The 15,267-nt window shown below is 48.3% G+C and overlaps 2 protein-coding genes across 3 annotated transcripts in view; both read right to left on the minus strand.

Moving 5' to 3' along the window:
- Positions 1–794: 794 nt before the first annotated feature.
- Positions 795–10,468, minus strand: Plekho1 (pleckstrin homology domain containing O1). The gene is made up of 6 exons (XM_042681546.1): positions 10,202–10,468; positions 9,424–9,570; positions 5,275–5,415; positions 3,816–3,920; positions 3,348–3,449; positions 795–1,601 (listed from the first exon to the last, which is right to left on the minus strand). The coding sequence occupies exons 1-6, from the start codon at positions 10,226–10,228 to the stop codon at positions 897–899; spliced, it is 1,227 nt and encodes a 408-aa protein (XP_042537480.1). The 5' UTR covers positions 10,229–10,468; the 3' UTR covers positions 795–896.
- Positions 10,469–14,026: 3,558 nt separating this feature from the next.
- Positions 14,027–15,267, minus strand: part of Vps45 (vacuolar protein sorting 45 homolog) — a 52,121-nt gene continuing 50,880 nt past the window's right edge. The window contains exon 15 of one of the 2 annotated variants that reach the window (XM_042681543.1): positions 14,027–14,607. In XM_042681543.1, coding sequence (XP_042537477.1) covers positions 14,520–14,607 — 88 coding nt within the window. In that variant the 3' untranslated portion in view covers positions 14,027–14,519. The remainder of the gene's footprint in view (positions 14,608–15,267) is intronic. The other variant, XM_042681544.1, reaches the window with a different exon arrangement.

The following is a 15,267-nucleotide window of genomic DNA, read 5'->3' on the forward strand; positions in this document are numbered from 1 at the left end:
GGAAGGGCCTGGAAGAACAAAGGAGGAAGCACCTCAAATAAGAAAGTCTAGATGGTTCAATCCTTTTTTTCCTGTCCCGGGGATTGAACCCAGGGCCTCATGCATGTTACGCAATAGGTTGCTTGAGCTATAAGCCAAGCCCCAGGCAGCTTGATGTCAGTCAGACTGTTATAAGTGAGAAGCCAGGGTTAGAGGCTGGGGAGAGTTTAATTCCACATATGCTCCTCAGAGCTGGAATACATTGCACTTCTCCTATGGCATGGACAGGTGGCCCTGGCCTCCACATCCCTAGAACTAGAATTGCACAGCTGAAATTTCACCCTCAAACTGAAAGCCTGGAATGGGACATACGAGAAAACCTCTTGTTCCCCAGACCTCTCTAAAGCTAGATCCCTGAGCACGTACTTGTCCGCTCCCTACTAGGTCTAGAGGCAGGTGGTGTGTGTAAAGTGAGCAGACTGTGTCGTTATCACCCATTCTGTTTAGGTGAAAGCTCCTTTTTTTTTTTGGGTCCGGTTGTGGGGCCTGAACTCTGTGCCTGGGTGCTGTCCCTCAGCTCTTCAGCTCAAGGCTAGCGCTCTACCACTTGAGCCACAGCGCCACTTCCGGCTTTTTCTGCTTATGTGGTGCTGAGGAATGGAACCCAGGGCCTCATGCATGCAAGGCAAGAGTTCTACTACTGAGCCACCTTCCCAGCCCGAAAGCTCCTTATTATTGCTACAGTGTCACCCCCATCTCAGTAAGGTAGGTAAGGAAAGAAGGGTCATGAGGGCATCACACATCAGCAAAAACAATGAGTTTGATTTTTTTTTTTTGATCGAGGTAAATAAAAAAGCTCATCCTGCAACACTTGGAGATAAGTCTGTTTGTCCCCCATGAGTTCCAGACCCCTCCTTTCACATCAGGCTCTTCCGGTATTGAGTGTGCTGGGTGGTCTGTCTGAGGTGGGTGTCAGGGCTCTGCAGGTCCATCTGTCTGTACAGGTCCCTTAGCTCCCTGACTTCCTGCAGCACCTTTTTTGCCTGGCTCCAGTTCGATGACGCTTCTCCCAGCAGCCGCTCTGTCTCCAGCAGCAGCTGCTCTGACTCAGAATCAGGTGGAGAGTGTGGAGGGTCCTTGGCCTTTCGCTTGCCATCTCCCAGTCCCTGAACCTCTGCCAGCAGCTCTTGAGTCTTCTCCAGTTTCCTTGCTACCAGGTCCTGGATCCGGGACAGCTGTCCTGGGTGGGGTGGGCTAGGAGTTGGGGATTCCTCAGCTTGCAGGTGGAGGGTTCGGGCTGGGCCAGTGTCCCGCTGAGACAGGATCTCCTCAAGGGAGGCACAGCGGCTTTTCTCTGAGGGGGTCAACTTCTTCGGTGCCTGGGGAGTATAGGTGGCCCCCTTGTCTGGCTTTTCCCAAGGTCGAGGAAGGCTACTTGCCCTGTACGAGGAGGGCTGGATCCGGTCCGAGTCAGCTCTCCGCCGACTGCTGGCTAGCTGGGCCACTGTCTTGTCCAGGTCCACCCGAAAGCTCTCAGCACAAGAGGTTGGCTCCTCAGGGGAAGGATCTTCCTCTTGGATCAGGTCCAAGGTCAGCATCCCATCTGAGGTAGAGGTGGAAGCCTGGGGAGGGAGAGGGTGGGAAAAGGAAAAGAAAAGGATAAATCATCTTCAGAAGGGCTTCCAGGAATGATGCCTGAAAGATGGATGGTGTGCTATCATTTCCTTCCTCAAGGAGCCTTCCCTGGATGAGAGACAGCCTTCTGCTCTTTGCCATTTCGTTTGCCTTTGATGGTGATTTGAGCTTTCTTTTACTTTTCTGTGACAATGTAATTTTGCCTGCTCTTTTCCTGCTTTCCACTATGCTGTAAGTTTCCAGAGGCATCTACTCCCTCTGGATTGTAGACCCAAACATTACAGTGGACTTGACACAGACGCTCCAAACAGCACAGGAACTGTTCTTGTCCATCTGCATCTCCTCACACACCTCAGCCTGCTCTGCTATTTGAAAATTATGAACCCTTTATCATGTAATAAAGCTTGCTCTTTTATTTTCAGCATACTGTAATTTAAAAAAGCTGTATTCGTTATTTCATATGTAGTTATACATATTTGTTTTGTTTATTCTTCACTTAACCCTGTAAGGTAGACGTCATCACTGCCCTACTAGACAGACATGAATGGACTGCAAAGCCAGGTTCCAACTCAGGGTCTACTAACACCAAGGCCTCTGTTTCTCCTACTATACCTGACTGCTTCTCTACAAGAAACTGCCACTTTATTTGTTTCACTGGCACTTGCTCCGAGTACATGTAGTACTTAATGTTGTTGCCATTCAGCAGAGCTTGGGACTTGAACTCAGGGCCTCTCAATCTCATTTGGCTTTTTTACTCAAGGTGCCATGGCATTCTACCACTTGAGCTGCAACTCTCCTTCTGGCTTTTTGCTAGTTAACTGAATATATGAGTCTCACAGACTTTTTATTTCCAGGTTGGCTTTGAACCTTGATACTCAGCTCTCAGTCTCCTGAATACTTTGCATTACAGGAGTGAGCCACCAGTGCCTGGTATGACTTGTACCTTCTGCACAGCATTTATCTCTTTGATTTTTTGCTTTAGAAGTATGTATCTTTCTTACTTTCCCCAAAAGACAATAAATTGATTTTTTTTGGGGGGGGGTCCGGTTGTGGGGCCTGAACTCTAGGCTTGGGTGCTGTCCCTCAGCTCTTCAGGTCAAGGCTAGCGCTCTACCACTTGAGCCACAGCGCCACTTCTGGCTTTTTTCTTTTTGCTTATGTGGTGCTGAGAAATCGAACCCAGGGCCTCAGGCATGCAAGGCAAGCGCTCTACCACTGAGCCACCTTCCCAGCCCCAAGACAATAAATTGAGAACAGAAATATTTGAACATATAATAGGTACTGAAGAAATATATATTACATTATTTACATTTTAATTTGTGTATGTGTGCGCATGGTAGTACTAGGGCTTGAACTCATGGCTCATATTCTTGCTTAGCTTTTCTGCTCAATGCTTGGCACTCTACCACTTTAGCCACACTCCACTTCTGGCTTTTTGCTGATTAGAGATAAAAGTCTCATGGATTTGTCTGCCTAGGCTAGTTTTGAATCTTAATCCTTAGATCTTTCAGCCTCCCAAGTAGCTAGAATTATAGGCATAATCCACTGGTGCCTGGCTAAGCAACATTTCTGATTTAGGGAATCACACAGGGACACAAAATGAAGGACCTTGTTGGCCTTTGGTGCTGGTATTGGAGGCCTTTCATGCATGCCTCTGGTGGTATACAGTCCTGAGATGCACTGACACAGAACGAGCCCTTTGGAAATGTTTACTTTCTTATAGTCCTACATACCACAGCCATGAGGTGTCCCCGAGTTGGGGGGCGGCGCGAGTGTTGGATTTTTGCTCGGTCTCGAGTGGGGTGGGCGAGATAGCTGTCCTCCTCAACGGTGACCTGAAGAGATGCACTGTGAGTCTCAGGTGCTCTTCAGGACTCTCTGTCCCAACCCAGAATCCCCCCAAACCTGAATATTCCTGGATTGGGAAATGAGCCTATCCCATTAACTATGTTGAGCAAGTACCAAGGTCAGGAAGGGGCGCCTTAAAGCTGGCCCGAGGCTGGCTCATGCATCATGAATGGGGGAAGAGGAACTGGGAGAAAAGATTCTGAGAAGGTAGAAGAACAAGAAGGCTTCCAAAAGGGAGAGGAAGAAGCTGATGGGGGAACAATTAAATGGGGCCCTAACAATAATCTCACTTTAGTGAGCCACAGCTGCTCCCTCTGCCCCAGTATCCCTCTCCCCATAATAAGCCCCCTGACCTCATCCAAGATGCGGTTCTTAGCTCTTGTGATAGCTGAGTTGAGGGCGTTGATCCATGACTCCTTCTCTTCGGGACTCACAGCCAGGAAGATCAGGTTGGGTGCCTATGAGGGGAAGATTCTTGTTTCAGCCAGGGTTTTAGAGTTGGTGCCTCACCTTGACAGTGAAGAAATAAGAAATTATAATCTCATTCTCTTAGACTCAGCTCCTGGAAGGAGTATGATTCTGCTTCCAGAGTTTTCTATAACTCAGGAAACCCATTCCCCATTCCTGCCAAATAGTATAGTTGGAAGGTGGTTTAGGAAACAACAAAGAGGAGCTAAGAAGAGCACTGGAGCTGGGCGCCGGTGGCTCACGCCTGTAATAATCCTGGCTATTCAGGAAGCTAATATCTGAGGATTGAGGTTCAAAGCCAGTCTGGACCATTTGGGGAACCTTATCCCCAAACAGCAAAACTGGAAGTGGAGCTGTGGCTCAAGCGGTGGAGCCACCAGCTTTGAGTGAAGAAAGCTAAGGGTAAGCGCCCAGGCCCTAAGTTCAAGCCCTAGCACTGACATTGACGAGAAAGAGAGACAAGAGAGAGGGGGAGGAGGGTGCATGCACTGGATATTAATGTGGCACTGGAGATAATTAGATGAGATTTGATAAAAGACAGGTATTAAAGATCTTTGAATGTTTTCAAAAACAGAATATGAAAGAAACACTTTCCTTGGATTTCCTCAACCACTTATCAGGGCACAAAGACCAGTCATTTTCTTTTTCTTTCTTTTTTTTTTTTTGGGGGGGGGGTCCAGTCATGGGGCCTGAACTCTGGGCCTGGGCGCTGTCCCTCAGCTCTTCAGCTCAAGGCTAGCTCTCTACCACTTGAGCCACAGCACCACTTCCGGCTTTTTTCTTTTTGCTTATGTGGTGCTGAGGAATCGAACTCAGGGCCTCAGGCATGCAAGGTAAGCACTCTATCGCTAAGCCACCAGACCAGTCGTTTTCTCTCAAGAGATATGTGCACATGCAGCAGTATGTATGTGAGGTGTGGGAGAGACAGATACGATCTTTGTGGCTAAAGGCTGGCATGCCTGGAGGGAAGGGAATAGCCACAGTATATTGCAAGTGATATAATAAAAGTCAGTAGGAAAGCAATCCAGGGCCTCTGAGGAAGGGGCTGGGAAGGTGGTTCAGTGGTAGAGTGCTTGCTTGCAAGCATGAGGCCCTGGGCTCCATTCCTCAGCACCACATAAGCAGAAAAGACTGGAAGTGGCACTGTGGCTCAAGCGGTAGAGCCCTAGCATTGAGCTGAAGAGCTGAGGGACAGTGCCCAGGCCCAGAGTTCAGGCCCCACGATGGGGAAAAAAAACCAAACCAAACCAAAACAAAAAAGAATGTGAAGAGGAAGGAGCTCTCCCTTTCCCACCTCCCACCTCCTCCAGAGCTCCAGTGGCCACAGTAGCCAGAGAAACCTACCGTGTTACCAGGCTGTTTGGAGTGGGCAAGAGTAAATTTGCTATGATTTTTCTTGCTCCTGCTCTTGGATTTCCGGAGTTCTTCACACTTCTCATAGTCACTCAGGTCAAACACCTCTTGAATATTTTTCTCATCTTTTACCTAGGGGACATTTGGAGGTGAGGTGAGGAGGATAAAATTACTTAGCTGCCTCCCCTGACCCCCTCCCTCCCATTGGTTTAGATCAGTCTGGGGAGTGAGAAGAAGCCTGAGGAGGGGGAAGGATGGCAGGCTAGGAAAAGGCTATCCAGCAAAGGTGTATAAAGGCCTGTTTTTAGGGGATGAGACTGGGGCAGACTCCGAGTCCCGAGTCCTCATAAGGATTTCTGTTGACCTCTCCTCAGCCAACCCCACCATTTCCAAAGCCTTTCTTCACCCACAAGCCCCACCCTGTTCTAGAGGACACAGTTTACAAGACCTAAAGGGCTCATGTCTTTACAGGGACATGGTGTGCAGGCTGCCCAGATATCCCCAAGTAAGGAAGACCCAGTTGGCCTCTGCCAGAGAAAGGAGACAAAGGCAGCACCAGTATCAGGGATAGCTGAGGACTGAAGGTCTGCTTTTGGCCTCCTGGGTCTTATGGTTTACATGGTAGTTCCTGCTCCTTCCTCTAATATATCTACTATAAAGACACTCATCCCAATGAACAACCTTCCACTTGGTTTGGAACACCCAGGAACTGGTCATGATTCCTAGGAGAAAAATGCAAAACTGGCCTGATGTCTCAAGCCCATAATCATAGCTACTAGAGACAGAGATAATGAGGATCATGGTTCTAGGCCAGCCCAGGGCAAAGTAGTTAGCAAGACACCCCATTTCAACCAATAAGCTTGGAATGGTGGTGTACACCTGTATGTCAGCCTCACAAGAAGATATAAATTGAAGAATCACAGACCAGGTTGGCCTAGGCAAAAACATGAGAACTTATCTGAAAAACAACTAAAACCAAAGAGGGCCCAAGTTGTAGAGCATTCACCCTTAGTTAGAACCCCCCAATACCACCACCAAAAGTTAAAACCACTAGTATCCATTTTGATAGAAGTAAAAGTAGGCTCACATCTTCCTTGGAAGGTATTTACTCTCCTCAACTGGAAGTGTTTCCAAAAGAGCTGCCATTTCCCAAGCTCTAGAATAGGAATTGTGTACATGACCAAGTGTATATAACTTTGAGGTGGGAAAAGTGTCTCTATGACATTCCCCACTCCATCTGAGTCTTGTCTCTAACTGCCCTTCTGATTTGCTGCTGGACCTAGAGGGCTGAAGGCAGGAGTACAGACGATGATCACAGAGGAACAGCTCGTCTGTCCCTCTCTTCATTTGCTACCGCATGGCTTGGCTCTGGGGCTCTCCCCCTGTCCAAGCTCCCTGGCTTTGGGCTGGAAAGTGATCAGAAGCCTTGAAGGACTATGGGTGGAGGGTGACAAGGAGCTGCAAAGGGCATTCAAGAACAATTCCCAGAAACATAGGGCCAGGATGCAGGATGATGCATCACCTCTCCTCTCCCCTTCCTTCCCTATAGTGAGACTATCAGCAGAGCCAGAGAACTTGGAGAGGAAGGTGCTGGGCGTGTGTGCACGGCTAGGGGAAGAGAGTCACTTGTTCTGTTTTCCTTGGGGACAGGGAAGAGAAGGTTTCTATTCTGGCTTGGATGAGGCTGATAAGGAGCTCTGGGAACAAGGGACATGGGCAAAGTCAGCCCTTCATAGGGCAGGGCTAGGAGGCAGGGTGAAGTGAGCAAGCATATTCCAGTGCCAAGAAAAGACAAACATTCCTCACCCACCAGCCTTGTTCTCCACTGTGTTGTTTTTTCCCCCCATATCTAATTCTTGAAGCCTCACTTACAATAACTCATCTCCTATATTAGCCCCCCTTCCCTCTGATCCTTTATCTGAGGCTCACAGACATGGATTTTCCGCTACATTTGCCAAGAGTTGCTCCAACACAACCTCCTCTCCCACAAGGTCTTCCTAAGGTCCAGCGTCTGTTCCTACACATTAGTCCACGATCAGAAGGTGCCCTGCTCTCTGTGATAAAGAGTATCCTTTCCTGAGAGCAAGCACAAAGATTCACAGCAGACGCAAGGACTCTATGGCTTGAGGTAGTTATGGGAATCCTTGTCTTTTTGATAAGAAGTTAAAAAAAAGAAGAAAGATTTGTGAAAACTGGGAAAGAGGGTTAGGATTACTGTTTTGCATTACACATAAATTACAAATATCATACTATGATTTTTTATTATTTTATTAATTTATTTTTGGTGCTAGTTCTGGGGTTTGAACTCAGGGCCTGGGCACTGTCCCTGAGGCTCTTGTTTTCAAGGCTCATTCTACCACTTGAACCACAGCACCACTTCTGGCTTTTTCTACACATGTGGCACTGGGGAATGAAACTCAGGGCTTCATGCATGCTAGGCGAGCACTCTACCACTGAGCTACCTTCCCAGCCCATACTATGATTTTTAAAAATCTTGAATCCATTGATTCTGAGAAGTAGTCAGACTAGAGTCTTCTGGTAGTTTCTCCCCTAACCTAGGCCCACTGTAGCATGAAAACTGGCTCTGAAGAAGAGCAGCATCAATATGCTGTTCCCTCTTTTCCAATGCCCTTCTCAGCAGGAACAGTTGGCCCTGGGTTAGTCAGGTGCTCCTGACTCATAGGACGACAAGCAGTCCAGGCTGAGGTCATTCCATCCTTCTCTGGCTCTTTCTACCTTCCTTCACACACAAGGTACCCATTCTTTCACCTCCAGACTGTGCTTTGGACAAAAATTAACAAGAAAACACAATTGTTTTTGTTTCTTCTACATTTAACTGTCCTCTAGCTTCCCGGGAGCTTGGTGGAATGAAGTTCTGTCTGCTTGTTTCAGTGTCTTGCCATTATGAAGTTCAGAGAATACACTTTGACACTTGCTTATCTTTTTTTTTAACCGGAAAGCCAGAAACTTGTGGAGAAAACTTTCAGTAGGATCTGCCTGTCTTCTTTCACTTGGAGTCCTAAGACTCCATCAGCAAATTTCTAGCTTAGTGGCAGCTAGGATGAAATACTTTCCACAGGGTCTTTTCAGTGGCTTAGTCCTTCCCTCAATGTATTAGTAGCCGCTCTTTACAGATGACTACTTGCTCTTGGGCTGCAAGTATATCTATTTCAATACCATAAAAGGATTTATTTACCTAAATACAATCTACTGACTGTGTCGACTTCTGAAAGCAGAAGGGGTTAGAACTCGGGGAGCACTTCCCAGTCAGTTCTGGGTGAGGGAACCCAGAATCAGGGAAAGAAGGGACACCGGAAGGAGAACATGGGACAGTCTACCAGGCTAGGCAAACACAGAGGAGCATTCCAGGAACTATTAAGAGTTACTGATCCCAAGAGTTAGGGACAAAAGGGAAAAGAGTCTGGGTCAGTGATCTGGTCTCAGATTCTGCTCCAATGTGGGCTGTGGCTTTCCTGTTTAACTACAGAGGTAAAGCAATGCAGAGACAGGTTCCCATGTCCATTTCTCTCTCCTTTGATACAAATTAGGCTGGCCAGGAAGGGACGGAAGTGGGATGAGGGACAGCACTATCGGACACTGGCCCCAACAAAAACTAGCTGGCCCTCAGCTATTTTTCTGGGGTCACCAAGATCGACCACGGGTTGTGTGATTTTGATTCAGGGTGGCTGTGCATCTGATAGGACCTGCCTACACCTCTGCTTCAGGCAGGAAAGGAAAGGCCAGTGGGCTGGGGTAGGGGGACAGGAAGGAGTGATCGGCTGGAGTTCAACAACAACAGCAAACCAACCCCCTATTTCATGAGGTCAGGATAGGGTAGGAGATGGGGAGGGGGGTGCACTTAGAACTTCTTCTAGGGCGTGTTGAGAGGGGGCTGTTTTTGCAAGGAAAAAACAAACAAACTCAACTTGGAATTCTTAGGTCTTCTCAGTAAAAGGTGACCTTTCTCTGCAGAAGAGAAGGGTACAGAGTAATGCGACCACTGAACTTGCTTCTGGAACAAATCGAGAGGGGGTAGTGTGTGTGTGGCGGGGTAGGGGTGCTAAAGGCAGCCAAGCCTCATGGGGAGCCAAAGTGGGGACGGGGAGAAAACAGGGATAGTTGGAGGCAAAGGGCACCTACCTCCTTCTCCGAGATGTAGAGCTGGTCCCCTTTCAGCACCACATAGCGGTTTTTCCAAATCTCCCTGAAAATCCCTTTCCCGCAGAATTTCCGGACCCAGCCGACCTTCTCGGGCGGTGCAGATTGATGGTTTCCATCCTGGGGGCCCTGCCCGGGGCAAGAGAAGCCGCGGCCGGTGAACGATCACGGAGCTCGCCCCCGTCCCTCGGGCCTCCTCCACGGCTCCCCGAGCTCCCCGGTCGCCTCCAAAGCTGGAGCCGGGGACCCCTCGAGGTCTGCTCCTCACTGGGGGGAACAGGTTTTCACTCGAGGAACTCTCTTACCCGCCGCCCCCTCCCCCAAATCAGCAGCCGGACTGCGCGGGGAGGGGCCCGGGAGAGAGGGGGCTCCCCGCGGTCCCCGCGTCCGGCCCCCTCCCCCAGCCCCTCGCCACGACTAACGGCATCTTATTTTATTTCTCATTGTCTGTTCGCCGCGCGCGGCTCGAGGCACGCGGCGGCCGGTCAGCGGGGGAGGACGGGGTGCGGGTCGGGCAGGGCACAAACTAAGCCAAGTTAAAGCCCCCCGAGGCAGGTAAACAAAAGCCCCCTCTGGAGCCTCGGCGCGGGGCCGCGGGCGGAGGTCCCGGGGCCCGGCGGGCGGCCGGGGCGGGGCGCGGGCGCGGCCGGGGCTGGGGGCTCGCGCGGGGCGCCCCGCCGCGCGCCGCCCGGACCGGGCCGGGGTCGCGGGAGCACGAAGTCGGCGGCGGCGGCGCGGGCCGCCGGGCGGGCGCACTCACCCTCTTGGTGGAATTGTTCTTCTTCATTATTCCCGGCGGGGCGCGGGGTCGAGGGGCCGAGGGGCGGCCCCGCGTGGGGGTCTCGGCCGCTCCGAGGGGGGCTGCTTCCCAGCGGGAGGGTGGCGAAGGTGCCCGGGCGCCACCACGCTCCTCCCCGGCTCCCGCCCGCCGCCCGCCCGCCCTCCCTCCCGCTCCGGGACTCTCCCCCTCTTTGTAGCTCTGGTTACACTAAAGGCCGGCCTCCCGCGCACTCCCTCGCCCTCGCACACTCACGCACGGCCGCTCCCCGCCCCTCGGCGCCCTCCATCCCGGCGCCCACGCGGCCCGGGCCCCGAGCGCGCCCCCCGCCGCCCACCCGCCCGGCCCGGCCCGCGCCCCGCCGCTCCATCCGCGGGCCCGCTGACGTTGCGAGTTCAGAATAAAGGGCGAATCGCGGAGCCGCAGCCAGTGCGCTCCCCCGCTCCCCCCACCCCCCGTCTTTGTTTCTGACTCATCCGGGGGGAGGCTGGCGGACCTGATCCCCGAGGAGACCCGCTCCCAGATCCCAGCCCAGCCGGAGGTGGGGTGAGATGGGCAAACGCGGACCTGCCCAGTCGCCCAGCCCCGCAGACCCGGTGGATCATAGAGACTTGCGGATTTGGGAAGAGCCTGGATAACCGAGGTGGAGATCATCTGCCTCCCAAACCCAAACAAAAACAGAAGCGCCACCCAGACGCCTTCTGGGTGGTAGAGAATGGTCTGAGCAGGTCAGGTGTTAGAGAAAAGTTTTATGCTTCCGAGGCTATGCTGTTGGAATAGATTGGGAGAAAAGTTGTTGTTATTAATACATATCGCTTCCAGTTTACAAAGCCTTATTTGAGCCTCAGGAGAATAAGTCCCCAGTATAAGGAACATCTTATGACGGTCTCCATGTCATGGGCAGACAAGCGAGGTACAGGAAGGCTGAGAGATCTGCCGATGCGTAAGTGCTGGCAAGAGAACTCTTGTCTTCAGAGCCAGGACCCTTTATACCAGGGATATATATGTATGTACACATACATATGTACACATGTGTACACATAATACGTGTGTACACATAATATGTGTACACAGCATGAGGCTCCAAGTATGGCTCACTTCTTGGCTATCTCCCTGATGCTCTGCCATGACCATTCCCTTCGTCTGTATGTTGGAGTCCAGTGGATGGATGGGCTCCCTATCTAGAGAGGGTACTCTTAACTGGAGACCTCTGTTGACCCTTCCCGCCCAAAACTGCCTCAGAGCCTGCGGGGTGTGGCTTCGTAACTTCATGTTTCAGTACGTGTTTGATGGCAAGACAGGTGGAGGAAAGCCTGTCTGTGTGGCCGTGTCTTTACGCCTCTGGCCTTTGGTCAAGTCATTGAAGATTTTTAAGTCCCTGTTCATCCACTTGTGGATACTGAGAGACAAACATTCTATCAACAAGGGAAGTTAGGTGGCCATGTAAGATGCCCAGGGAAAGACCTTAGAAAACAAAATTATTGTCCTTTAGGGCTAAGTATGATAATAAACTGATACAAACATCATCTTACATGCATACTCTGTGTATGTAGGTACATAATTACTAGAAAATGAGTAAGAATATTTGGTACAGAGCAGGAGAAAGAGGGCAAACATTCTGGAGACATCTCAAGATTTAAAAAGAGTGGTTAAATTTATGATGTGAGAGGTAGAGGGTTCTTTGGCTTTTTCTGGCATCCGTTGAATTAGGCATCCTCTGTGTTCTTAGATCCACCTTTCCTCCTAATCCAGTAATATGCTGTCTCCTTCCCTTAGTCATAGGAATTAATTCTCCTGTTTAAGATGAGTTGTAGAACTTTATCCTTTCAAAATATTTTTCTATGTCATGTAAAGGCTTTAGTGCCACCTTGTGAAGCATATAGAGTGAGTATGAATATTCTCCTGGGAAATGAGGAAACGGTGTAATGAATCCACTGACATGCTCAAATTTATACAAGTTACTGGCTAAATTCAGCCTTTCTGACTCAAGCCTGCAGGGAGACACAGATGCATGTGTATGTGTGCAAAGCACCAACACATACATACAGCACACATTTTCTAAACCGTCCCTTCCCTATCCCAAAAAGCGCTGGGGAGCATGGCTCAAGTAGTAAACTTCTTGTCTAGCAAATTAGAGGTCTTAGGTCCAATCCCCAGTATGGTAAATAAATAAGGTGGGACACATTAAAAAAAGTCCAGGATATTTTATATATGAGGAAGCAGAATAATGTAAGGAAAGTATACTGCATGACTTTTTGAGGGCATGTTGATCAGACAAATAGGCATAACTTGGATCTATAGTTTAATAGGGGTTGGAATTAACTCAGTAGAGGAACACTTGTCTAGCATGCAGGAGGTCCTGGACCCAATTATGAGCACCACAAAGAAAAAAAAAAGTCTACATTATTTAGATGACTTTTGGCTTATGGGGGAAGAAGTGATTCATGACTTCCCCCATCTTCCTTTTTTCCAGTAGGTTTCATTTAGTCAGTAATGCTTGAGGACCTCCTAGATGTAAGGCCCTGTGCTCCTCGCGCTCTCTATCAGATAGGATCTGGGCCCTGTAAACATCAGGCAGAGGGACCCATAAAAAATAACCCTCCAAAGTAATTTTCAGATTCTAGAGCAGATGCATGTGGGCTGAAGAACCTTCTCTGCCTGTCTGCTCCTTAAGATGTTACATAAATCTCTGGCTTTCTCCCTCCTATTAACTGGCAGTACTGCACAGCTCCATCCTCTAGTCCTCTCCCTACCTTCTCTTACCTGCCCCTCTGGCCACTCACCCCTCTTCCCACATGCTATAGTCTTCCTCTGACTGGTTCATCATGCTGACTTCTCTCTTACCAGGTGAACCTTATGGCACATAAATTTGGCTCTATGTAGGACAGTTTTCCAAAGTTCAGTGCTTAAGTGAGAAATGTGAATGAGGCACATCTAGGTTCCTTTACACATTTTTATAACACTGTCTCCTCAGTGAGCTTGACACCACCATACGCACAAATCTCAGAAATAGTTCAAGCCACTTTTCTCTTTGAGGGAGATAAGACACCGGGAGGAATCATGGTAGGGTTACCTCCTAAATACGTTCATGCATAAGACATCCCTGCCAGTGGCTTTGTGCTTCAATTGAGTATTTCATAAGTAACTCCACTTAGGAAAAGGACATGATTACAGGTAAAATCTTGTGAATTGCTGACTACAAGTTTCCTGAGTAGAAACTGTTATTGAAACAGTTGTTTCAAAACATCCTCTTGGCTTTTGTAAACAGGAGTGAGGTTTTGGTCAGGGCATTTCAATCTGTGGGGGAGAGGGGTTATTAAAAACATACAAAACCTTAATTAAAATGTTTTTAGAGGGGAAAAAATAGAGGGCCAGTAATAATGGAATCAGCCTTGTAAATATTAGTGTACTGCCTCATCTCTTGCAATCCCATGAGAAAAGTATTATTACTCCTGTTCTATGGATGAGGAAGCTGAGGCACAAACATTCCCAATGCCGTGTAAATATGACATAAACTTGATCACAGAATGTCCCATGCCAGAGAATATTTGTTAACATTTAAACTCATACACACCTTATAGAGAATTGGAAGAGGATTGAGCTCTGCTATTTTTGCTATGATTATACCATTGCTTTTTACTGCTTTCAAGAGAAGCAAAATTGAGACCAGCATTTATTATCTGCCTTGGTATACTTTAAATATCTTCCAGGTAGAGGCAATGCCTTCATTGCGTTTGGCATACAGCCATCTCAAACCTTACTTCCTGAATTCCCATAAATGAATCCCAAGAAAGAAAATCACTCATATTTCCACAAAATGAAGTTTTATTGTAGTCATTCATAGTTTCTCAGTGCCACAGAAAATTGCAACATGGGGACAAATACCTTTTTCATGGTTCTCTCAAGAAACACGGTGAGGTCTCTGAAATGAGTTATATAGGAATGTGGTGAACAGAAAGAAGAAAGGGCCAAGGAAAGAGAGGAAATTGAAGAGGGAGGTATGTACCTCATCTGGCTCTTTTGCAGGCCTCTCGGCTCTGATAATCCTTTTCCCAAATAGGATCTCAACAAAATCTATCAGACAGGAGCGTGATTGTGCTATCAAATATACAAAGAAACATTTATTTGATAAGGAAACTGAGAGAAAGTGGGTTGGGGTGGGTTTCAACTTCTCAGCTTATCCCCAGTCTTGATGCCCGCCAGCCGTTCAGGAACCAGCAGGCTAGCTGGCCATCAGGGAAGGCCTGTGGAGCAAGCAGGAGGGGAACCTGTGCCATGGTACCCACTCTCTGTCACCATTTCATCTTCTGCTTGCTGACCTCGAGGTGACTTGAGAGCTCTCCCTGCCTCTGCTGTGTAGTCCAGAAGACAGAACTTCCTCTAGGAAACTGACAAGGAGATATGAGATTACTTAAAGGAAAAACAAAACCATCACTAAAAATAGAGTATCTTATTCATGCCACTGAAGTACATAAAAAGAGCCTCATGACTAGCATGCAGGAAGTACTGACTGGTCTGATATTTGGGTCTAGAATGAACTGTCAGCAGCACACTACATCATCCTGAGGAGGAGAGCCCCTGCAGGGATTCCTCAGGTGATCTTTGCTTCACTTTCAACTTTTCTAAAAAGGAGGGGAAAAAAAGAAACAAAACAAAACACCTTTGCTAAAATTATACTTGAAGATCCTCCTCTGTATTTCAATAAGTCTCCATATTCTTGATTGCAGAGGGAAAACATTTTATTTGCCAAACCTAATTTTGTTTCCTAAGGCCATTGTGACTTTTCAAAAAGTATCTATTTAGGTACTTTGATGAGTCATTGCGCAGAATGCTTTAAAAATATGGGCAATGAACATATTGGAAGCTGAACTCTAAATTTAGACTATGTTTAAAAACAAACAAAAAAGTGAATTTTCTTTTTTAGATGTTTTATATAAAGCTTACTTTAAAAAAGAAAACTAAAAAATCCCTGATACTAGAACCCAATTCACTTCAGTTAAATTCACATTTAACAAATGATTACTGAGTGTCCTTGTGAGTCTGCACTG

The sequence above is a fragment of the Dipodomys spectabilis genome, unplaced genomic scaffold (assembly GCF_019054845.1).
Source record: "Dipodomys spectabilis isolate Male_0828 unplaced genomic scaffold, ASM1905484v1 ptg000069l, whole genome shotgun sequence".
Lineage (NCBI taxonomy): Eukaryota > Metazoa > Chordata > Mammalia > Rodentia > Heteromyidae > Dipodomys > Dipodomys spectabilis.

What these genes read in the sequence shown, in the direction of transcription:
- Plekho1 (XM_042681546.1), bottom strand. Translation starts at nt 10,228, where the DNA reads ATGAAGAAGAACAATTCCACCAAGAGG. An exon ending in AGAACAATTCCACCAAGAGG is followed by an intron (nt 9,571 to 10,201) that starts GTGAGTGCGCCC and finishes TGCCCCGGGCAG; the next exon opens with GGCCCCCAGGATGGAAACCA. An exon ending in TCTACATCTCGGAGAAGGAG is followed by an intron (nt 5,416 to 9,423) that starts GTAGGTGCCCTT and finishes AATGTCCCCTAG; the next exon opens with GTAAAAGATGAGAAAAATAT.